The sequence below is a fragment of the Eumetopias jubatus genome, unplaced genomic scaffold (assembly GCF_037043125.1).
Source record: "Eumetopias jubatus isolate StellerSeaLion01/CBP00866 unplaced genomic scaffold, mEumJub1_p1.0 scaffold_16, whole genome shotgun sequence".
Classification (NCBI taxonomy): domain Eukaryota; kingdom Metazoa; phylum Chordata; class Mammalia; order Carnivora; family Otariidae; genus Eumetopias; species Eumetopias jubatus.
In genome coordinates, this window is record NW_028274822.1 from 13,062,410 (window position 1) to 13,087,576 (window position 25,167).

At 40.4% G+C, this 25,167-nt stretch overlaps 1 protein-coding gene across 2 annotated transcripts; it reads right to left on the reverse strand.

Annotated features, from left to right (window-relative positions):
* Positions 1–1,730: 1,730 nt before the first annotated feature.
* On the reverse strand, positions 1,731–24,464 carry SERPINB7 (serpin family B member 7). Of its 2 annotated transcripts, XM_028102856.1 has the most exons (7): positions 24,297–24,464; positions 17,987–18,037; positions 17,310–17,426; positions 10,436–10,553; positions 6,541–6,683; positions 4,798–4,944; positions 1,731–2,129 (listed from the first exon to the last, which is right to left on the reverse strand). In XM_028102856.1, exons 1-7 carry the CDS (start codon positions 24,462–24,464, stop codon positions 1,731–1,733), a joined length of 1,143 nt encoding a protein of 380 aa, XP_027958657.1. The 2 variants fall into 2 exon arrangements, with proteins under 2 accessions (XP_027958657.1, XP_027958658.1); XM_028102857.1 differs by lacking the exon at positions 17,987–18,037.
* Between the last annotated feature and the right edge of the window lie 703 nt (positions 24,465–25,167).

Below are 25,167 nucleotides of genomic sequence, written 5' to 3' on the forward strand. Positions count from 1 at the left end.
CGAGTTGTAGGGAAAGCTCGCACCAGTTTTTCCATATGATTTCCTCACAGACCTGACTCTCACTCTCCTGGGTGCTTTCTTCAAACCTCAGCAGCTGTGAGTCCCACCATGGCTGCCCAGAAAACCCTACCAGCAGACAAAAGTATTCATGCTTCTGAACAGCATGGCGGCCATCAGAATGCATGCTCCTGGACCCCCTTCTTGTATCTTTACCACCTAAGGACAGAGTCTAGAAGTACGTCATTTTTGAATGGCAATAGGTGGGAATGGAGTTAATCAGAAAAATAAGTTCTTTAAAAAAAAAAAAAAATATATATATATATATATATAGAGAGAGAGAGAGAGAGAGAGACATACCACTGCATATCGGTTAATTTCACTCCCTCCCACCCCACCCCAACAAAGGTCTCTGAAAGACATAATAGTTATTTCAGGCATGGCAGGTGAGCAATTAAATTATTTTGGTCGGAAGCTTTTCTACATCTCTCAAATCATGTCACATTAACTCATTCATGCCATATTCATGAATTCCACAACTGTTGAAAATCAAATAGCTGCCAGGTCTAGTATTATGCACCACAGTGCCATGCTATAGACTACTCCAGATTAATTTAGTTCCTATTCAGGTGAAAGTCTTTTGTGATAAAAACACAACTCAATGGGCTGTTTATAAAATCCTAAGTGAGTTCAGCTTGGTCTACTGATTCTCTATTTTTTATCTGTTTTGTGAACTTAAATCTTAGTATTTAAAATTATTTAAAATTACCTTATCAGCCTATGCCTCTGGAAAAGTAACTTTCATGTGTAATAAATTAGCAACATTGAACCAAATCAGATTTATATATAAAAAGCATTCTTTTTATTTGTTGCCAATTTGCTTGGCCTAGCAAATAAAGAAAGTGCTGGTAGTCTCACAGTTGGTCAGAGGAGAACAATCACACTGTACAGTCATGTTGTATTTATTTATTTTTGATAAATAGAGAATAAACTATACAGCACGTGAAATATGTACTGTAAATAACAAATGGCAATAGTTCAAAGATACATAATGTTTGAAAACTATGTACATGTTAAGTCTCTATCAAGGAAAAGAAAAATCTCTATCAAGGAAAGCCCGAAAGACATGAGCTTGAAATTATTAATGAAGTATTTTAGTTGTCCCCCAATCCCAAATCTGTATTTTTTTGGCATCTAAATTCGACACTGATTTCAAATCAGATGGTGAAAGGAAACTCTCTAGTGTCTTCTTAGGTCAGCAGGGAAAGGTTAGCCTTCCCAGCTACGTTCAGTAGCTAGGCCTCCTTCCAAGCTCATTTCAACGACACTCGAATAACTGGGATTAACTAGAGCGTTTCAGACAAGCCCCTAGGGCTGCTTCTACGTTGTCCTTACCAGCAGTTCCCAGACGTGATGCCCAGCTCCGGGTGCAAGGGGCCATGGGGCCGGTGGGCGGGGCGGGGGGGTGGATGATGGGAATGAGTTGAGTTGGGTCAGAAAGATAATGAACTTAGCAATAGGTGAGGCACACAGTGGTAGAAAGGCCAAAGCAGGGTGAGGACAATCAACCAGGTGTCTGCAAAGGGTCAAGTCTCCAAAATCATCTGCCGACCAATATTAGAAGGAAGTAAACACAAAGGAAACACCGTGTGCTTTGATTGTGCTCAAATCTATTCTCTTGTGGTGGTTCCTTGATGTGGTATGGACTACTATAATAGAAACCAACTGGATTTTCAAGGGCAAGACACTTTGCCACTAAACAAGATGATGTCACCCTTCCTGATGACGAAGAGAAAGGGGCGATCAGCTCTGAACACCCTGGACTCGGGGAACTGCTTTTCTACGATGTTATTTCCTGTGGCAGCAGTGGCCTCTGTGCCCTCCTCGGTGACCTCTATATAGGACTTGTGCATCATTTTGGACACATACAAACGGCCTCCTGAAGCTATACCAGAGAGATCAGCTCTGGATTCATCAAAGATGTCTTTCAGCCCTAGGGCTCTTAAGTGGTGTTTGATTTCATAATTCTTCTCTATCTTGAACTGAGGAAGAAACACCTCAACATACTGAGAGCTCATTTTTCTTCGATTGGTCCACTCCATTAGATTCTGAAAGGTCAGTCTGTTTTCAATCTGTAGGAATATTGAAAAGGCAATTCAATATGCTTAAGAGGCAGTTAAAACACCAACTACAAAGATAGATGGTTTTTCATAATTATCCTCTCCTGGATATTTGAGTGTAAGTATGTCAGTGGGTCCAGGGGAGTCTGAAAATGGGAAGTTATTAACACTAATAGTTCAAGCACTCTTTCACAAATCATGGTTAATTTGCTCTGTTATGACAAGGTGTGACTTACCTGTATTTCAAGGCATTTCTGTTCTCTGCCCGCATATGAACAAATACAGCCAAAGTGGAACAATGGGCAGGTGAAGGAATTAGGGTAGCAGAGATCATGAGAAGGAGAAAGGAGCTCCGTGGTCATTTAAGTCAGCATTTCTTGACCATTTCCCATCATGGAAGACATAGAAAATGGTAATGTTTCCATAGCTTGCTGGAATAACCAATGGAACCGCAGGTGGCCCAAGGCAAGGAGCCCAGAGCTCTAGCCTCCAGGGTTTAGATGATTAGCACCTCGTAGCACAGTCACCTACACCATCTGGGGGGCTTGGATCCAAATATACCCTCCTACTCAACACATGCAACAACTGAAACTCAAGACATTGTAGGAAATGTGCCGAATTGCATAGCTGGGCACGGAGGTTACATAGCTAGGAACCCACAGCTCTCTCTCTCCAGCATCACTGCTGCCCCCACTGATTCACAATGGAACTCACCAATTCCTGAATACTGACCATTGATCAGAGACAATCCAGACTTATACAGGGAAGATTTTTCATGCACATTGTTTACAAATCTTCTATGTAGGTATTTGTTCACAAATTCAGTCTCACTGGAATCCTAAAGATAGCTTTTCACAGCTATCCTTATCAAGGACCTAAATTTGTATAATCAAATTTTGTCTAATTTAAATTTTATGTGTGTAAATTATCCAGTTTATGGTTAATCTATAATAACTTCTCATTCTGAATTAGAATCTTTTCCTCATTTAACTCACTATAAAGCCAACTTCCCCATTATTTAGTTTCGTAGGATTATGTAGGTCTGTAGGATAAAGTAGGAATATACATTTATACTCATCTGATCCAAACATTATTAGGAAAATCTATTACAGAAAAGAAAAACTTAGACAATATGTATAAGAACAAATCTATCTTTGGGGCGCCTGGGTGGCTCAGTCGTTAAGCGTCTGCCTCCGGCTCAGGTCGTGATCCCAGGGTCCTGGGATCAAGCCCCACATCGGGCTCCCTGCTCTGCAGGAAGCCTGCTTCTCCCTCTCTCACTCCCCCTACTTGTGTTCCCTCTCTCACTGTCTCTCTCTCTCTGTCAAATAAATAAATAAAAATCTTTAAAAAAAAAAAAAGAAGATCAAATCTATCTTTTGAGTTATCTGCTGTTTATTTTATATGGGCTACTTTTCTCTGTTATTGTACATTATTTGAAGTTAAAATAATTGATGTATGCTAAAATCTAATTGTGATAAAGATTATCAAGTGAATTATTCATTTAATCTGAGTACCAATATTTCATATTGTCACTTTAGGTTTAACAATAGCAACTTCATGACATTCTTCTTGCTGTTCATGTCAAAAAAGGTAATTAAAATGAAACTAAATGAAAATCATTATAATGATTCTGTGCTTTTGTGCATCTAGAAATTATATTTCCAAAGTTCTAAAATCATGTTTCTAAATCATAGAAAAAGGATGGAGAGAAGTAATGCCTCTAGGTAGGAGGAGCATTTCTTTATATTCTTTCTACCTTCCAGTTATTTCATAAGCAACAGTCATTATTTTACTAACCAAAACACAAAAAAATATTTTAAACTTTAGTTGTAACATTTTAGGGCAGCTGATATATGTGTACACACACATATTTGTACATATGTATGTATCTTTCAGACAAATCGATCAAATTCCATGACCCTCCTTTCCCTGTCCCACGTGACTGCTGTATGGATCAAAAGAGATAACATAAATGCAGCTTAGAGTACATGGCCTGGAACATAGTAGGTGCTCAATGGATGGTGTCTATTATTCCATTTACAGAGAGGGACCTGACATCCAGGCTTCTGGGATTTCAGGTCACAGGCTCAGGAGGCCACATTCACAAGCCTGAAAGATCAGGATCTGAGATACAGTGATGCTCCCTGGCTTTGCAGGGCTACCATTCTTTGCCCTTGCACTGTGTGGTCCATTGCCCCGGCCACACTAGTCACAGGGCAGTCCCTAACCTCTGCTTTTCCCAGAGACACAGCAGCTCAGAATGAGACCATACATTTCAATGTGCAAAGGCCCGGGACTCCAGACCCCACAGTATCATTCCTGCCTGAAAATACTTAGTCTGTCCAAATTCCAATAATACATGAAAGACTGTTTTCACGGCCAAGTGCAAAAACCTAAATTCGTGCCATATTCCCTCCAAGGTTGAGGTCTGAGAGGGTTCCAATTTCATAGCTATTCAACTAAAATTATATTAAACTGAAGTAAGTCAATCTCAGTAACTATAACGGTGTCTGGCACAGAGTAGGTACTACTTAAATATTTGTCAAATAAATGAATAAGGGGGTAAATCTCTAATTCTTATAACCTGAAATCATAAAGCTGATGCATAAAAACACAATCCATACTATCCTAAAAATCTTCTAATTCCCCTATAGTGAAAGCAGCAGTAGCAACTTACTTGGGACAGGTCATTTTCAGGCAGCATAATGAACATGCTTATGCCACCATGATACTTGAGCTCAAGAACCTGCATGGACGGGTCTCTAATGACAGAAAAATTGAACTTCCGTTCTTGATGCATCATGGCGACTGCTTTCCCGGGACACTGAAAGTCAAGTCACAAAAAAATTTTTATTAGCCCACCTTATTTCACTTTATAAGAATAGTGCTTCAGTTTTTGTCCAGTTGATCCTGTAGATTTTTCCTGACTTGCTGCCAAGAGTGGTTGCAGTGGTTCATAGCTTAGGGATACAAGCACAGACTTTGAGATTAACTGCCTGAGTTTAAAACTTCCAGCTGTGCAACTTTGGGCAATTTACTTTACTTCTCTGTGCCTCCATTCCTTCATCAATATAATGGAGGTAAAACTATTCTCTACTGCATAGGACTGCTGTAAAGATTATGTGAGTTAACATACCTAGCACTTGGTACATTGCTTTGCACTTAGCATTTTATCTGAAAATGTCTATATAGTAACAAATAATTATTAAATAGCATTATAACTAAAAATGAATGCTATAGATTTTTTATTTTTATAATACCTCATTCTTAAATTGTGTGATTTTGATAGTACTGGTCTGTATTTTACTTCTGATGATAGAAAAAAATCTATAGTATTCATAGCAATATTTATCATTCATTCAGTGACCTTTGATTTCTACCAGCTCTCAGCAGCACTCCTATGTGTAAAACTTCTGATGTGGAAAAATGCAGAAAGAACATTTCAATAAATAAAACTAAGTTTAAAAGTTTAACCTGAGTTTCTCTGTCTCAACACAAAAGGCTGAGTGACTGAAAGAAACTTTAGAAGTCAATTACTGGAACCGCCTCATTTGTGAGGATGGGAAGGTCTACGGTGGTTGAGCTAACTTGCCTAAGACAATGCAGATTGGCAATGAAGCAAGGCAAGAGCCCCAACACAGTACTGCTGACTCCAAAGCCTTTGATGTTTCTACTATCCTCTAAGATTATTGTATACAAATTGGTAAAACACACACACACAAGAGTATGTTTTACAAAAGTTGGTTAAGACTGACACTTGGGAATGCATAACTTGACTAAACATAATTTCTTCCTTTGTAAAAGGAAACACATCCTTGCTTTGACTTAGGAAAAATCACTGATATTAAATTACTGGAACTATACACCCCACAGTTAGAATCACAAAAAATGAAAAGCATACTTTTGTCGTATTTTCTTCTTATAGGCATCCAACTAGAATATCTTAAAATGAATTCATATGTTATTGTCTTTCTCAAATTTGAATATATTCTAAGAAATATCAATTTATGGGACACCTCCAGTAGTGTACCATAACCTGCATTATCAGGAAAATAGGTTGTTTTATAAACAATTCCCCATATGGTGTTGGTAAGCAACAGAAGAAATAAGTAAAGAAATGATGAATCCATCATTTGTCTATGTAAATTCCATAATTTCTGCGAAGGAATCCTATGACAAAAAAAAAAAAAACCACTTCTTTTGTAAGATTTTATTATGCACTTGATTGAGAGAGCACAGAGGGAGAGTAAGAGGGAGAAGCAGACTCCCCGCTGAGCAGAGAGCCTGATGTGGGGTTCAATCCCAGGACCCTGACCCTGAGATCATGACCTGAGCCAAAGGCAGATGCTTACCCGACTGAGCCACCCAGACCCCCTGGCAAAAAAAAAAAAAAAAAAACTTCTTAAGAAGATTTCCATACCTTGGGAGATTTGAAATGGCAATTTACAGTTTCATTCTTGTTGAAGGCCAACTCCCACTTGCCTTTGAAGTACACAGCATTCACCAGCACCATCACAGCTGAAGAGCTTACGCTACCTGCTTGAAGGATGCTCTTGATTTTGCCTTTTGAAAAATAAATGGAGAAAAAACGTGAAATTTTAATGTAATTTTTTATTTTTATTTTTTTAGATTTATTTATTTACTTGAGAGGGGGAGAGAGAGCAGGGGGAGGGGCAGAGGCAGAGAGAATCTCAAGCAGAGTCTCCACTGAACATGGACCCCCGTTGTGGCCTCGATCTCACCACCCTGAGATCACAATCTGAGCCAAAATCAAGAGGCGGATGCTTAACCAACCACCCACCCAGGTGCCCTGTTAATGTAATTTTTAAAAAGACAAGGTGAACATGATATTTTTCCTTATGACATAATTATAATACAATGATATTAGTAATAACCCATGAGCAATTGCTCCGTCCGGTACTCTCTGAACACTTTATGTGCAATATTTGGTTTAATCCTCACAAAATCTCTGTGAGGCAGGCACTTTCTTGTTGAGGAAGCTGGAACACAGAGAGATGAAGTAATCTGTACAACATCACACAACAAGAAAGTTAGGGCACCAGGATTCTGACCCGGAAAGACAATTCCCAAGCCCCTTCTTGCTGGTAAGCACCAAAATACCTCTCCTGCTTCGACGAGGCCACAGCACTCCAAATGGAATTTAACTCCATTCTGTTGGGCTAATTACTTCCTTCCTTCCACATGAACAAGATTTTTGCTGGATGTCAACCCTATTCTCGAGATTTGAATCACAACCATGCAAGAACAGTCCATGCCATCACTGGGCTCACGGTCCAGCACCGGGGAGCAGCTGTACACACTGGTACCACAGCCACGTGCTGAGTGTGCTGTGGAAGCACAGATGAGGGGCACCATCTCTGGCTTGGCCCTCTGCTTGAGCTGATGGCAAGGTGGGAGGTGGAGAGAAACTGCATATAGCAGAGGCTGTTTACCCAAACACATGGAAGCTTGGACGAGCACAGTGTATTCGGGGAAACCCTAACTCATTCTGATGTGGAGGGAAAGTAGGGTTGGAAAGGTTAGAAGCAGGGGCCGAAAATGAAGAGCCTTGAAAGTCTGGTAATAATTTTGGGTTATCCTGAAGGCAATGGAAAATGATTGTTCAGGATTCACTGGAAGATAAGAAAGGACATGGCCATGATGGGTCAGATGTACCTTTTAAAAGTCCTTTTAAAAGGACTTGGTAGTGTGTGGAGGATGGGGAAGGGGTGATAAGACCTGGGTGGGTTTGTTGGAATGTTGGCAGTATTTTGAGGTGTTCCCCCCAAATGAGCATTGAGAACAAATGCTTATCAAAATAAGAATAATTTTAAGATATATTTGCATGAAGAAAGAAGGAAGAGAAATAAGTAATTGGTCCAGATGGAAAAAGGTATTAGCAATCTGATACCCTTACAAACTACACACTAAATAGAATTCCATTCAGTTATTAGGAAAAGCAATTGCATAGTTCCCCTTGGTTTGTGAATAGTACATTTGAAACATGTGGTGGCTAATGGTCAAAATAACCCTCTACTGAAGTAACGATGATGGTCAAAATAACCCTCTACTGAAGTAACGATGATGGTCAAAATAACCCTCTACTGAAGTAACGATGATGGTCAAAATAACCCTCTACTGAAGTAACGATGAATGAACAAACAAAAAGAAACCTGAGACACTGTATTCTTTTTCCCAGGACTAGCTGTAGTATGTTGAATGTTTGCAAGTCACATGTTTCATACTTTTGAGACAGAACCAGACTCAGCAAATACAGGTATATTGTTCGGAGTATAAATCCAGGTCAAGCCTTAAGTAAAGAAATGACTAGGTTTGGAAGCAACTGATCAACAAAAGAGCAATGAATACATTTCCTTATTTGTTTTGAACTCAACCAGAACATCTGCTGGAATTCGGTTTTAGCTATGTGAAAAACACTTAACAATAAAGCAATGCACTTTTTCTGGAAGGTACCACTTTTGCCACATACATTATTTTGCTAAATGAAGAGGGTTTTAAATGAAAGACAAAGAATCCATCTTTTAGAAGAAGCAATGATATAAAATATATTTCCCACATAGTAATTTATGAAATGGTCATAATGAAATCAATATTTGTTTCATAGGATTATTTCCCAATCCAATGAGATAATGTAATAGGTAAGATTTCTGAAAAGTATAAAGCATTCAAATTATTAAGATTACTCAGAACCACATTGTAGACCAATACTAAAGCAATTTTTCTTTCTTTTTTTATTTAATAATTTATTTGATGTAACCAATATATCCCAAATATTATCATTCTGCCATATAATAAATATAAAATCTATTAAGGATATGTTTACATTCTTTATTTCATACTTGGTCTATGGAATTAAATGGTCATGAAAATTGCAAAGTAGTCTGTAAATACGTGGGAGATAGAATGTGAAGAAAAAAAAATATAGACACAGATGTGAACGTAGGCTCCGAACATAACTAGGTCAATTTATTCTTTGTGCATAAAGCCGAGGACTAGAATAGAAAATGGGAAAAGGAAGCAGTGATTTGTTGAGGTGCTAGGATTGTGAGGAATTTTTGCTCCCCATTTTTTAATGTGATTAAAAATCATAACATCAAATTTACCATCTTAACAGGTTAGTTGTATTAACTATACATGCCTTGTTGTATATCACGTCTTCAGAACTTATTTCGTCTCACAAAACTGAAACTCTAAATGCATTGAACAACTCCCCTTCACACACAAACCCCCAACCTCTAGTAACCACCATTTGGTTTCTTTTTTAATTGAAGTATAATTAACATACAGTGTTATATTAAGTTTCAGGTGTACAATATAATAATCCAACAATTCTATACATTACTTGGTGCTCATCAAGGTCAGTGTACTCTTCATCCCCTTCACCTCTTTCACCCATCCTGCAACCCACCTCCCCTCTGGTAACCACCTGTTTGTTCTCTGTATTTAAAAGTTGGATTTTTGTGGGCACCTGGGTGGCTCAGATAGTTAAGCATCTGCCTTTGGCTCAGGTCATGATCCCAGCATCCTGGGATCGAGCCCCACATCAGGCTCCTTGCTCGACGGGGAGCCTGCTTCTCCCTCTGCCTGCCGCTCCCCCTGCTTGTGCTCTCTCTCTCTCTGACAAATAAATAAAATCTTTAAAAAAAAAAGTTGGTTTTTTGCTTGCCTCTTTTTTTCTTTGTTTTGTTTCTTAAATTCCACACATGAATGAAATAATATGTCTTTCTCTGACTTATTTCACTTAGCATTATACCCTCTAGGTCCATCCACATTGTTGCAAATGGTAAGATCTCATCTCTTTTATGGCTGAGTAATATTCCTATCTGTCTGTCTATCTATCTATCTATCTATCTAGGTATAGAGATATATATCACATCTTCTTTATCCATTAATCTACTGAGGGACATATGGGTTGCTTCCACAGCAACTTGGAACCGACTTGTTGCTTGGCCACAGCAAATAATGGTGTAATAACCACAGGCGTACATATATATTTTCAAATTAGTGTTTTTTCATTTCCTTTGGATAAATACCCAGAGGTGGCATTACTGGATCATATTGATAATTCTGTTTTTAATTTTTTGAAGAACCTCCATTATCTTTCTCACAGTGGCTGCACCAATTTGCCTTACCACCAACAGTGCATGAGAAATATTCAATAGCAGCATCATTACTTTGGATTAGGGGGAAATTTTCCTGGCATGTCTTACAAAAGATGTCTAGCTTTAAGGTTGACCATTCTCAGTATTCATATATCACTGACAAATCTTGTAGAAAAATAGGGCTGCACTCACCATGTGTTTCATTTTCAATCCATTTATTAACTTTATATCTGGTATCTTCTATATCATTTGTGAAGTCAACTCGTTCCACTTTGGCATTGTATAATTTTTCAACACACTCAATATAGTTCTATAAAGATAAATAATTACAGTTCTATAAGTAATACACAGTTCTTATAGTCACAAGTCACCATCAACTAAGCATATAACAATTCTGGTTTTGAACTTGTCTCTTCATTTTCGCCATCTTACTCATCATTTTCGCCATCTTACTCAAGGACTCATTCCTCACTCAAAGATGAGGAAATATGGCTAGAAATATGAAATATGGCTGGATGGGTTGCTGGAGAACCCGCAACTGAATTTGCACAGCAAGCACACTATCTGAACCTAAGTTTATCTGAAGTGGATTAGGGGAGGCTAACAGGGATTACAGCTAAAGCCCACTCCCTTGGCTTTACCACTGCTTTCTCACCATAAATACTTCAACAGTGTCCTCGCTCATCTCCCTTGATTGTGTCACCCATTCCTACTGAAAGCATTAAGAAGGCTTCCAGGCTACTTCTTGTACTTAAGATAAAGCTCAAGCCCCTGGACCTGGCCTGCATTTGAAAGAAAAAAAAGAAAGAAGTCAAGTTGAAGAGGATGAGCAGAAAAGGTGAGCCCTCCAAGTAGTAGTACCCTCAGAGGAGTAAGAGGATCTTTGCACACTCAGGAGACCAGCAGGAATTTGTGATGACTGAAGCATGTAGTGAAAGGGGGAAATAGAGAACATGAGCCAGGACAGAGGAAGAGCATGAATGCCTTGTTTCCCTTGACAAGGAGCTTTCATTTTATTTTAGGGAGAGTTATTAAAAGGATTTAAAAAGGGGAGTAATATAATTAAATGTGCATTTCATAAAGGGGACTCTGAAATCAGCATAGAAAAGAAAACTGACTGGAGATAGAGGGACTTATTAAAATGTCCTTATAGTTTATCCTGAGGGATATAAAGAAGTCCTGAACTGAGGCACTGGAAGTTTCCAGGGCCATGGGGAGGACAAAACCAACTTTAGAGATACACGAAGAAGGTAGAACTAGCTCTTTCTTACCCCTAGCCTTCCACTTCCTTCTTGAACAAGTCAGACTCAAAGCCATTACGAGGGGCAAATCTAGGTAGGTATACATCTCAGTGTGGGGAGGACCAGTGTGGCAGAGCTGGATGGCAGAGCCCCATCCCGGTGAGGAGCAATTCAACACAAAGTATTAGTGGCCAAAGGAGACAAAGAACACATTGCCTTGTCAGGGAAGCCCAACTCTGGAATTCAAGCGTAGGCAGAATCCAGAGGCATCCCTGAGGAGGGGTGGCCTCATGCAGATGTTAGATCCTAAACAGTGTGAGGTAGACATCCCTGTAGGGGTCAAAGCCCAAAAAAGTGAGAGGAACATCTCTGTGGTAGGCAGACCATCATGGGATGTGGGGGACCTAAGTGGAGGGAAGAGGTATATTCATGGAGAGGCAGCCTAGCATGGAGGGGCAGATCTCTCATGGGATGAAGAAGGTGTTTTCCCACTTGGAGGGGCAACAGCATCAGTGATGGGAAATGGGTTACATAGAGGGAGACTGGTCAAACAAGTAAATATGTAAGAGTAATGGCAGCCAGGTTTCTCACTGTTGGAGAAGGGAGTTAAATAAACACAGAAAGAGAGAAAACAAAACAAAAGAAATGAACCCTGTGGTGTTTGATGGAAATTGTAGATATCAGTATGAACTCGTGGGTTTCACTAGATTTAGGTAAAAAGATGAACATTGATTTAATATATGCACGTATTCTCCTAAAAAGGAACTAAGGCTCCTGGAGAAATGGCTGATTCTAGGGCTGAGGCAGGAAAAGAAGATGCGACTGGAACATCTCATGGTGCCAGAAAGAAAGTGCTCAAATGAGGGGGGCATGTCAAACAAACCCAGACGCCAATAGAAGGGATAATTTGAGCATGAAAATAATATGATGGATTACAACCCTTTGGCGAAAACAGGACAGCATATTGTTATAAATAAACAATATTATCATAAATAAACAAATATGTTTTCATCAAGAATGAGATAGTTACACAGCCTGAAAGCAGCTCCTCACAAAATACTTAACAACAAAGGGAAGAAGAGTAACTTCAAAACAGAGAAACCCAGCAGACATCCCTGTAATCACGTGACCAAAGATGGCAGGATGAGCAACGGGATAAATCAGAATCCTGCTAGCGTGCCACAGCGATAACACAACGAAAAAAAAACACCTGGATGTTTCCCTCAAATCTGGAGCAAGTGTTAGCTAATGCTATGGTGATAATCCTTGCATAATATATAAGTGTATCAAATCGACACGTTGTACACCTTAAACTTATATTACATATTCATCATACTTCAGTAAAGCTGGGAGAAAACAGGACTCTAATCATGAAGACACATCAAACAAACCCACACTGAAGGGCGTTCTAAAATATAACTGGCCTAAAACTGGACACTGTGAATAATTATCAAAGTGTCAAGATCATGAAAATCAAGACAGGCTATGAAATGTTCCAAATTTAAGGAGACTAAAAGTGAGTCAACAACAGAATATAATGCATGATTCTGAACTAAGTCCTTTGCTATGAGGGATGATGTTGGGCTGACTGGTGAAACTCAAAAGGATCTGAAGATGAGCTGAAGTAATGCACACTGTTAACTTCCTGATCTTGATGGTTGTATCGTGACTATGTAGAAGAATGTCATTGTTTATAGGAATTACATGGAAGTATCCAAAAATGATAAAGCATCTCAAATGGTTCAGGGGAAAAGTGTTCTCTCTACAATACTTGGAACTTCTATGTGAGTTTGAAATTATTTCAAAATAACTTTTCTTTGAAAGTAGAAGGAAAATCTATTAGGTCTTCTTCACTGATGGACTGTGAAGCTCCAGGAAAGGGAGATGTCAAGGTTGATCAAAACACCTGGTAGGTCATTCACCGAAAGAGAACCCAGGGGAAAGAGAATGTGTGAGGACAGGAGAGCTGGTGTGCTGAAGAACCTGTCGATGCCCGCCCGAGGACTGGCAGTCAGTAGGCAGGCAGAGAGATGAGCATGGCACTGAGGGCGAGGAACGACTCATCACACAACCACAGAGAGCTGTGGAGGTACGGAGGACAACATCAAGGAACTATAAACTTTCTAAGTAGATCATCTCTCCTTGGGTGAGACAGTAGGCTCAAAGTGGAAGAGGCCAGAGGGCGGAACGCTAAAGAACACCAGTATTTCAGAGATGAGTGGAGGAATAAAGACAAACAAAGGAAACTGAAATGAAGGAGAAGGTAGAAAATCAGGAGAACTCAATGCCATAGAAACCATGAGAGGAGAAAGTTTCAGGGAGCCCCAGTGGTGGTGAATACTAAAGAGGCAGGTAAGACCCAAACTGCAAAGTGCCCATAGCTTGGTGTCCCCTGGAAGCCATTAGTCACCTTGGTAGGAGCAGCTTCAGGAGAGCGTGGAAGGTAGAAGCTAGTTTGCAATAGATGGAGCAGTGAGAGAGGGTGAAAAAGTGGATCCTGCCTATACATATCACTCTCTGAAGAAGCTTGATTTTTCAAGTTTAGACTGTCAGAGTGAGAAACACAGAAACGGGAAGAGAATCATGGGGTAACTTTTAAAAAAAAGGAGAGAAAAATTTAGATGGTATGTATCTGGAGCACATTTATATGCGATGAAGGAGAAGAGAGCAGAATGATAGAAGTTCAAGAAAAAGAGTGACGGAGACATCACCAAGAAACTGGGGGCAGGGGAGGGGGTGAGGTGGCAAGAAGAAAGGAGGAATTATCCATTAAACAAAGTGTTGCCTCTGAAATTGAAGGGAAAGGGGAAAGGGAGCCGGGAGTAAGTTGGGATATGGATCCGCCCCAATGGTCTCTATTTTCTTTGTCAAGTAGAAGACAAGTGGACATGGGAATTTATTGCTTAAGTAAGAAAAGGCATTATTCTGAAGCAGATGTGCTTTTACCTATAGAAGAGAAGCTGGAACATAAGACAACCCAAGTCCAGTTTTTTTCTCTATATACAATTCGGTCTATGAACTTATATAATGTATTCATCTTTAAGAGACACACTGTTGCTTTGTCACTTGAAAATTCTTCCATTAATTTTAAGAAGATCAAATGGCCTATCCAGAACTAAAATATTCATCTTGTGTATATGTATTTCCATTTCAGTATTAAAGTAAGTTCTTATTTGAAAAAAGAAGAAGTTTGAAAGTTGAAAGCACTTGTGCCAAGTATGGAAATTCTATTTTTGAGGTGAACAGGACAAATGGGTGTAAAATTTAGGACTAAGTTCCAGCGTTTGGTCTTGGCAGGATGGAGAGCAGTAGGTGTGCAAGCGGGCCCTTCCCCTGGCCAGCCACCCCAGGAGCTGAGAGCAGCAGTTCTGAGGAGCACAGGGTGTCACCCTGAGTCTATCCCAGATGACCCAGACATCCACCCACCAACCCCACCCAAAGGCAGAGGCTAACGCCCTGTTACTGTCAGGATTCTGATGACCAAGGGAAGCAGGATGTGCACTGAAGAAAACCCAGAGACATTCCCACTAAATCCCATGGCTTCCAGTCCTCACCTGGGCTCCCACGGCACTGGGCCCTTCTCCTGCTCTAGGACCAACTGGACAAATCTAAGGCAGCAGAGACCTAGAACTCCTGGCACAGACCTAGTTGAAACTGATGGTGGCAATAAGGGGTTGCTGGGAAATTGAGAGAAGCAGAAGAGCTTTCAGTAACTGGTGTGAGGAATGAGAGAAATTACTGTGAGCACCCAGCTGACTGCTGGACAGCATGGAGGACACCTAGTGGCGCTGGGAGCCCGTGGTGTGGTTGGTGGTGGAGACCACACACGCTGAGGCTTGGCACAAGCGTCGCCTAGTGGCCGAAGCACAGCTGCCGAGGGAAGTCATGGGACTGATCTGGGTGGGGTTTTGCTGGGGGAAAGGGAGAGCTGATAAGCTGAGAGATGATGGAAAGATGGAAAAATTGCATAACTCGATGCAGTTGAAGAACAGGTAGAGTGGGGCTGAAATAATGAAAGAACGAGAAGCACCAGAATGATGCAGCCATTGACGGGGCAAGTCCAGTCATACATTTCAGGAGTGGAACAGTTCTGGGCGTTGATGAGTTTCAGGGTGTGGCTTGGGCATTGTTACTGTAATGGTATAGGGAGAGAGGGTCAGGAGACTGTAAGGAGGGAAGCTGAGCTCACAGCTGGCTGTCACAGGGACACTGAAGTCACCCTAAATGGTGGCAGAGCTTGGGGCAATATGGACTGACATTCACAGAGGTCTGACCAATACAGATTGAGCACAGATTCGGGAGGTGGGTGGAGAAGGTATCAGAGATGGCGGCTGGGTCTTCCATATACTTTTTGTAAAGACAATTTATACATTATTATCTTCATCAATTCAAATAGACTCATCCATATTCAAATATGAGTAAAAAACTGTTACACAACAAAATGCAGAAAATTTGGAGATGATCTATCTTTGTACTGATCTGACAACTGAAAGTCGACAACAGTTACACTTTTAATCAAAAGTAGTTTTTAGAATAACTAACTGTGTTTGTAAATGTTTGGGAGGAAAAAAATAGCAGTGTCTATTTTCCATGTTGGTGATCAGATCTCACCTCTCCTGTGCTGGATGCATACACTGAGTGCCAGATAAAGGAACATGGAAATGTGCTATAAATAGTAACATGATAGACACATCAACTTCCGGGTTAAAAGGGTTAGCAGTCCCTCAGGGAGTCCGCAGTATGTGTGGGAAAACAGACACAAAATGTGGAGTTGAACATACAAGGTGGGCCCTGGGAAGCCTGTGTAGGATTCTTTTGGAAAGGTTAAAAAAACAAAGTGGCCTAATGCTTCATACTTGGCAGGCTGCCAAAGGGCTTAGGCGCAGTGTCAGAAGGGGCAAAGAATCTGTGTGGGTGACAGACAGAGGAGACAATAATGGTTGGGTGGAACACAGACAGCTGACAAAGATGCAAGTGGAGATTAGCCCAGAGATGTCACGGAAGCAAAGCTTTATGGTTGTCTGACAAGTGGAGAATTACAAGGGAGAACAAACATGCCCAGAAAATCATGGCCACTGCACCAACCAGCATCCGGTTGTCATAGCGACAGTGGGCTCTAAAGCATGGGTTGAGCCCAGGAGCACAGAGGGTGTAGTCTGGGTCTCACTGGTCTTTGGGTGAGCAGGAAGCCATGGTGAATGAACTGATACCACAGACAGTGCACAGGAACATGAAAACTTTGCCTGCTGACCTCGAGGGAACCAGTCCCCCGCCTTCTGCTCAGCCTGAGCTGTCCCTCTGCCAGTGGCTGGCCGTATCTGCCTATGTCCCCTACAAGGCACTCTTCCGTAAGTGACCTCACTGCAAAATTACTGTTGGCAGGAGAGATGAAAGGGCATGGCTTGGAACAGAGGAGATGAACTCAGCCCTGGGGATCCACAACGATCCCAGGAGACACAAAGCTCAGGGGAAAAGGGGGGAGACTTTTTCCTCTGCTGCCCACGGACAACCCTAAATGAGCCGTCTTCTCCTCCTGCCCCATTACAGCCCCGCACCACTGCCAGAGGACATGGCCTCCTCTGCTTTGGAGCCTCTCAGTCTGGGGACCCTGAATGCGGGGATCACTCAGCTCAAGTAAAGCTGTACTCTAGAAACAGGGAGATGAAATTCTGGAGACATCTGGCAACACAATTAGCAGCTATAAGAAAAACGAATCACCATTGTATCGCTCTGTAGAAAAGACACAAGCCTTTTTGCAAATGATGGATTGAACAAGACTAGGGTCCAGAGTGGAAATAACCTGTGACAGGGGAGGCCACACTTACCTTATGAAGGTCAAATACTTTTTCTGCAAAAACACCATTGGCAATGTGGAGTTCGTAATCCCTATGTGATGTGTTTATATCAGAGAGAACTCTTTTCAGTTGAGACTGAAGTCTTGGCTGTTATTAAAAAGATTTATAAAAATGTATTACAGGACTGCAAATATATCTGCAGTCTTATTTACACATGAAATAAAACATGTATATTATACATGAAAGAACTGGAAAATAATGATGCTAGTAAAAGCAGCAATGTCCCCTCTATTTACAATTTCTCATAATAGTATCTGTGATCAAAGTTAATTACAAATTTTACTAAAATAATTAACCTTAGAATAAAATTATTAACAGCAGATAATGAATATGCCTCACGTGTATACTAAATAATTCATTTAACCAATATAAGTTGGCTGTGAATATCAAAGGATAAAAGTAAAACATTTAGTTCCAAACTATCTTGCCAAAATCTGGCCAACGCACAAGTAAAATATTGGTACATTAATAATTAACAAAGAAATTATCAAAAATTGTCCTGGAGATGCCACAAGATGGAAATCTGAGTGAGACATATTCCTTTGCTTTGAAAGGACAGTAAGCATAATTAAATATATTGGTGCGATAGTAATCTCTCTACATTTAGTCTCACACTCCCTTTCCCTAAAAGAACGTGTTGTCTTTACCTGAGCCTGAGAAGAGTTTCCCCATCCTGAGGCTGGGTTGAAGTGAAGTATCTGCAAACAGGGAGCAAGGAAATCAGTTAGCAGGTACTGCTCGACAGGAAGGGACCCCACAAAATAAAGGAAGGAAGAGACTTCATTGTCAGTGGTTGTGTTTGTGTGTGTGTTTGGTAGCTCACAGGGCAGCCGTGACAGGTGCAGCCCCGCTACTGACTTGGTTAGAACACAGATTATTCATTGGGGAAAGCACCACAAGCTGGCAGAGTGAATAAGTGAGAAATCTTATTTACCCACATGGAGGGCAAGATTAAGGCTAATTATGTAGGCACCAAGACATAAAAGAGAGACGTAGTTACTGAATATCTAGGAAATCCTAAATGTGAAGCTAAATTGGGGCTTGAGAGATGTGATTTAAGATCCCGCGATTATTTGAAACAAACAAAAAAAGATCCTACGATTATTTGAAATTAAGTAGTTTTAGGCTTTTCCTTTTCCAGTGTGGCTCTCATAATCCCATTATTCTAATAATTGCTATTCTGCCCAAGCTTTAATTTTCTCTTGCACTTTATCCGAATTCCCCCAGGCCCTTAAGTCCATGGGATCTGAAATGCAAAATGGCTACTCTACTAGGAAGTAATAAATTAGGATTCTACGCATATGATAATCATTTATGCAGCTGTCTGGAGCAAAATGAATGTGCACTGTCAGAGACAAGCAAGATTTTCTGTAGAAAGATGTAGGTTTTCTTTAAGGGGTCTTTCTTTAAGGGGTGCCTGGGTGGCTTGGATGGTTAAGCGTCTGCCTTCGACTTGGGTTATGATCCCAGGGTCCTGGGATGGAGACCCAGGTCAGACTCCCTGCTCAGCATGGAGTCTGCTTCTCCCACTCCCTCTGCGGGCCGTTCCCCCTGCTTGTGCACTCTCTGTCTTTCTCTCAAATGAATAAATAAAATCTTTAAAAAAAGGGGGGTCATTTAGCTATATTTGAACCATATCCCTGGTGGGAGGTAGAAGTGGGGAGAAAGGGTAAGGGACCCCTCTGACACTGGGTAAAGAAATTATGGATGGGAATCTAATTAAGTCAATATTGTTATCAGTGTGTCTGTGGGGACTTTCAACTTCAAGACTTCAGACCCCTAATTAATAGCACCATCGTATTGGCTAGGAGGAAATGGAAGAGCTCAGTAAGCTATATGAAAATGTATAAAGGCTATGAGTGTCATTATTAGTCTTAATAGGTCACAGAGAATTGGAACCTACCTCAATTTCTACATCCTCTTAATCTGAAATAATAATTAACATGAGAGTAAGAGATAAGGCAAAGGCAACAAGGTAAACTTGATATACAAATTAGTAGTCAATTTAAAATACTGGTGGGGTCTTTACAGGCATCAAGACAACATGCTTGGCACCCTGGATGTCATCCTGCACCCCGAGTTCGAGGCCACCGTGGAGCATGAAAAATATCAGGCTCCTTTCTCATTTTGCCTTGGCATTGGATAGACTGGTATTTGGCAATATATGGAGGTACCAGAAACATAAAATATCACGGTACAATGTCAGGACTCAAAAATGCTAATGTCTTTTCTGAACTAATTCTTGTGGAACTGAGGCAATATTATAAAAAGTATATGAATCCCCAGAAGTCATTCTTGTTAACTTTTTGAAAAAAGCTTTAACAAGCATAAACATTTAACATCATTCTTTGATCATTTCTAATTTTACTCCATTGTGATAATAATCTGGTTGTCTCTTCTGACATTCCTAATTGGCTTTTAGTAAACTGGACTGGTAAATATTGAGGTGATGCATATATATTTTTATATTTTCAAAAATTCTAAGATACTACACATTCAACAATAAAACTACCATGACTAAAGATGAATAATGATACTAGTAAATATTCAAATGTAATAGGTATTAAATAAAATATCAAAGGGCATATTTATCACAATCCAAAATGCCGGCAGTCCTGTGTTCTCATATCCCCTGACTGACCCTATGTAGGAAAATCAGAATTTCTTTTTATTGTTCACAACTTGTAACATAGTCAGATAATGGCAAACAAGGAAAATCATGGGTCGACACAATGTAAGAAATTTTAGGATCTTTGGATTGAAGGTAAAAAAAAAAATTATGAATCATTGCATCCCAATGGCCTTCTACCTGTGTATTCATGCCAAATTATAAAACTATTATGTTTTCTCACAACATGGTAGAATAAGTAACATATTACAATGATTATTTTTTGAAATGTTTTTGGTAAAAAACCCAATTGTTTTAGAAAATTCAAATTTATATAACTTTTAAATAACACTGTAATATAAAGACATGATTTAAGATAAAAATTTATTCATACTTTATTTCAATGAAATGCTATGTGAGAGAAAACAGAAGAGTAGGTAGCTCAAAGAAAAGAAAAATACATTTTAAAAACCACTGTGTTAGTGTGAGCAGAGGTATTTCTGTCTGTTGCCAAACTCCTGTTTACCAGAAGGATCACCAAATCATTTTCCATAAGCTGTAAAACAAAATCCAGGAGGTCACTAATTTAGAAGGGGGTGAAAAAAAAGGTTTCTGGATCTTTGTTTTGCTTGGTTTTGTTTTATATACAAGGGCCTGAAGCTGATTTTTAAGATGTGGAGTTGGGAGAGGTAGTTTGGATAAGAATTTTGAACACTTCCTTGTGGATATCTGTTTCTGGCCAGGAAGATGTGGATATGCGTTTCTTGAAATACACATTACATCTCCCAACTGGGAGACCCTGCAAATACACGAGAGGTGATGCTCCACTCGGTGTGGGAAGCAGCCCTCCTCTCTCCCTGGCTGCCATGATGGGCCCCGAAGCTCTCTGCAGCAGAGCCACTGGACAATCCTGCAGTGACACCCTCCCTTGAAGGGCAAGGGGGCTTCGATTGCACTATATACCAGTATCCAGGAATGAACATTGAAGGATGAATTGATGTCTTCTTAATTAAGAGAGTTATTAAGTACTGGATTTGGAAAAAAAAAAAAATCTGTTTTTATCGAACAGGATGGAATGAAAGCCTAAACTCAGTATTGCCTATTTAGCCCCCTGAAATAACACAGCCCTACTGAGACAATCCCTGGGCAACAGGAAGGTCAAAGGAGAAAAAGTAAGCAACTCAGGGCTGAGCTATGATTCCTTTATTTATTTTTTTTTAAGATTTTATTTATTTATTTGAGAGAGCAAGAGAGCACATGAGGGGGGGAGGGTCAGAGGGAGAAGCAGACTCCCTGCTGAGCAGGAAGCCCGATCTGGGACTCGATCCCCGGACTCTAGGATCATGACCTGAGCCGAAGACAGTCGCTTAACCAACTGAGCCACCCAGGCGCCCACTATGATTCCTTTAAAACAAAAGAGGAGCAACCCGCGCCCCCTTTACCAAATACCACTTTTGCCTGGGGCCTTTGTAGCAAGCAGTGTTCCTGCCCTGGCTCTAGCACCTTATCATTTTGATAAAGACCTTATTTTCTTTTTACCCAGCTTATTACTTGAAATGATAATATAGCCTATGTTTGGTGTCTCAAGGCTGTGACACATTGTCCAAGTGTTTCAGTCTTAAAAAATAAATAAGGTTTAGTTTTTCCTCCAAAAATAAAAAAATTAAAATTAAAACTACTATATTAAAATAAGAAAGTACAGTAATATTAGAGCTAAATGAAAAAATATGAACCTAAACACAGGACCTTATAAATAAATATGTTCTTCTGCTCCTTCACTCAAATGGCAAGCAGCTGATATGTCACTTTAATTCTACCGAACCTCATGCATGCCGATTCTGGATTTCAATGCTATTACCTAGTAAAGGAACCAGGGTTTCACAGAGAGTGGGTGACCTGACCTGCCTTGAGCCAAGAAAATTCAGGACAGGCCCAGAACATCGTGTTGTCAGTTAGCAAAGATTTAGAGTCATCTGAAAGGATTGTTTAAAAATGACAAGTTTAAAGAGACTTCTACTGGCCCAACTGTGACCATGTGAACATCAAAAACAAGAACGACCACTGGTCCATGGCAATGCTTGAGAGAGACGGAATGATGCCATAAATTACAACTAAATTGATTGAGGCTTGATTTCTCTAAGATATACATATGTGACCCAGAGTGTCAAGTGCTGGGTATTGCAAGGACAAACTAACTGGGACAGAGTCTGAGGACTGGAGGGGTAAGGCTAACAATTAATTCCCAAGAAGGTTTACTGCAGATGACTAAATATTTGTACAGATGAATTATATGAATGTTTCTGTGTCTACAGTTGCATTTTTTCCCCTCTTGTCTGTTTCTTATAGGTTATAATAGCAAGAGGCATAAAAAGTAACTCAGCAAAGGCACTGATTCCAGCGGTGACAGACGAAGAGCAGACCCCAGTAAGATAGGCTCTTTGAATCCACTGTGACCCACCTCCCCTGAGTTGTTGACCAGGGTCTACCAGGCTGCCGGCAGGGCAAGGAGACCTCAGGAAATTAATCAGGCAATAGCCCAGGAATGTTCCTAACCTGAAATCATACAATAACGAATAACTGTGTATTCTGTTGTGTTAAAGGTGTGGGGTTTTGTCATAGGTGTGGAGCCTACACATCTTTGTCTATCATATGCAACAGAAACAACTTTTAAGCTATTTGTTAAGCGGATACCACCAAATCAACCCCCATAGTTTATACGTGAGGATACTGAGGCCCACATGGATGAACTAATTTTCCCAAATCAGAATTTGGATTTGATTTCCTAACTCCCAGACCAGTGTTTTGTTTCCATGACACCACGTTGCTTTACTTGGTTCTAAAACATTATGTACTTATACTAATGAATGAATACATTTTTATTAGTTGCTAAGTTTTTCCCCCCGAAAGTCTTTATATTTGTTTATCAAAATACTAACTTTAAAACAACTGTGGCTTTGCAATAATGTACTTCGGGCTGCATTTCAGTTTGGTGGCTTTAAGGCAAATAGTTCTCAACTGTGGGTTGATTCTGCTTCCTGGGGGATATCTGGCAACATCTGCAGACATTTTTGATTGTCATGACTGGACAGAGTACAGTAATGGAATCTAGTGGGGAAAAGCCAGAGATGCTGCTAAACCTTCTACAATGCACAGAAAATCCCCCCCCCCCCAACAAAGAACTATCTGGCTCAAAATGTCAGTAGGGCCAAGATTTAGAAACCCTGATTTAGAAGATCACCCTGAGTTTTATTTGTAGCACTGCCACTTACTAGCTAAGATGGCATGGGAACACACAAGATCAGGGTGAGTGCCTGCTTGGTGCTATTGCGAGCGGCCAGTGAGATACGCATAGAGCTTACCCCAGAGCCGGACACTGATGAAGTTCTCAGCAGTTAGTTGCTAGTTGCTCTCAACTCATTAAAAGTGCCCAATACACTGTGGTTGTGAATCACTCCAGCTCTTGGGAAAATGGCATTCTGAGACTCTGTGGTTATTCCCTAGCAACAAATTATTCACTGAGCTATCCAGAGTGAGAAATGAATTGTCCTAGCTTAAATTATCAGCACAATCAACAAGTGCTTAGTTGTGAAGGGTTACAACGCAGACAATCTTCCGCCAGCTCTCATTTATGAATAAAATTATGGGGGGATCCAGGGGGCAGAAAGGGCTGACAAAGACCTCCACAGGCAGCCTGGACCTGGGATCTCATCTGCTACTGAGCTACTACAGTTCCGTGACTGTCACTTCCCCGCACAGCCTGGTTCAGGGTAGTACACAAGGGTGAGTTAAAGGTGCTTTCTACATGTGCTGGTGACAATATGATAACCATTCAGATAGGCTGCTATTATCTGGAATGTACTATTATGTCATTGGTGCCATGTCACTTGTGTTTAAAGTGGGACTTCATTTGGTATCTTGCTCTTCTTCTTTCTCATCTACTTCTACTCAGGCAGTGGTTCCCAAGCTTTAGTGCGCACCTGGAGAGTTTATTAAACCATAGACTGCTGGGTTCCATCCCCATAGGTTTCTGCTTAGGTCTCAGGTGGGGCCCAAGCATTTGCATTTCGAACAAGTTCTCCAGGTGATGCTGATGCTGCTGGTCTAGGAAACGCATTTTGAGAACCACTGTACTAAGGAAAAGAATCAAAGTGGCAGTTCTGAGAATATTCCTTCTCTCATCCCAAAAACAAGTGCTACAATCAGTGTGTCTCCTTCATACCCAGAGAGGGACTCACTGAGATGTTTTCATTTACATGGGACCATTGCAGTAGAATATGCTCTTGTAGGAAACAATTTGCCCTAACTGATTAATTGCAGAAACCATGGGTGGTGGCACAACTGAGACTGACCTTATCAATCTGAGACACAGAGTCACCTCGTGCACCCAAACGGACCAGGGCCAGGGCAGTGAAGATGCTCAGAGAAGAAAAGAACACATTTTCACTCCCTTGATTATTATCCAACTCTCTGAACAGATTGAAGCAAAACTCTGCATTTGCTGCAGCAAGGGAGGCCATTGTGGAATGGAGTGCCGCCTAGAGGACAAAGAGAAATGGAATGAGTTCCAAGTATGTTTTCGGCGCATATAATGGTTTTTATATTCATCTATTTTTGTATTTAAACTTCATTTCTTCAGCCTTGGATGTAACCACCAAATAACTCAGAACAAAAAAAAATTTCCTTTGGTCCTGTATCCTTGTTACCAACACTCTAAAACTCTCTCTTCTGCCAACAACATCATGATACACTCACTTTCTTTAACACTGATTCTCTTTAGTGCAATGTTTCTGTGTTTCTGCCTATGCTCTCACACTATATTCCCACTTCTCCTTGATGTGGCATTTCTATCATCAGTGCCCTCTGAGATTTCTGTTTTCAACTCCTAAGCAGACACATTCCTGGGGTCTACCATCCATCAAATCACCCCAGCTTTCTAAGCTGAAATAGAGCAAAAGTGCTCTTTGCAGTAAAACAAATATTACAACATTAGACGGTCTATTAAATGGGGCTATAGTCCTTGCTTTCTCAATCTGTAGTTTTAAAAAATGTTAACATTTGGAGATTTAACACATAATCTCCTTACTCCTTCTCTCTAGAATAGCCACCCTACATGTGCTTAGAGTAATCATACATCCTCTTTTCAAGACTGTCCTAATTTTAAATATTATGCATCCTTGATCCTGTATTTATTATTTTCATACAACTTCCTAATTTTTTTGG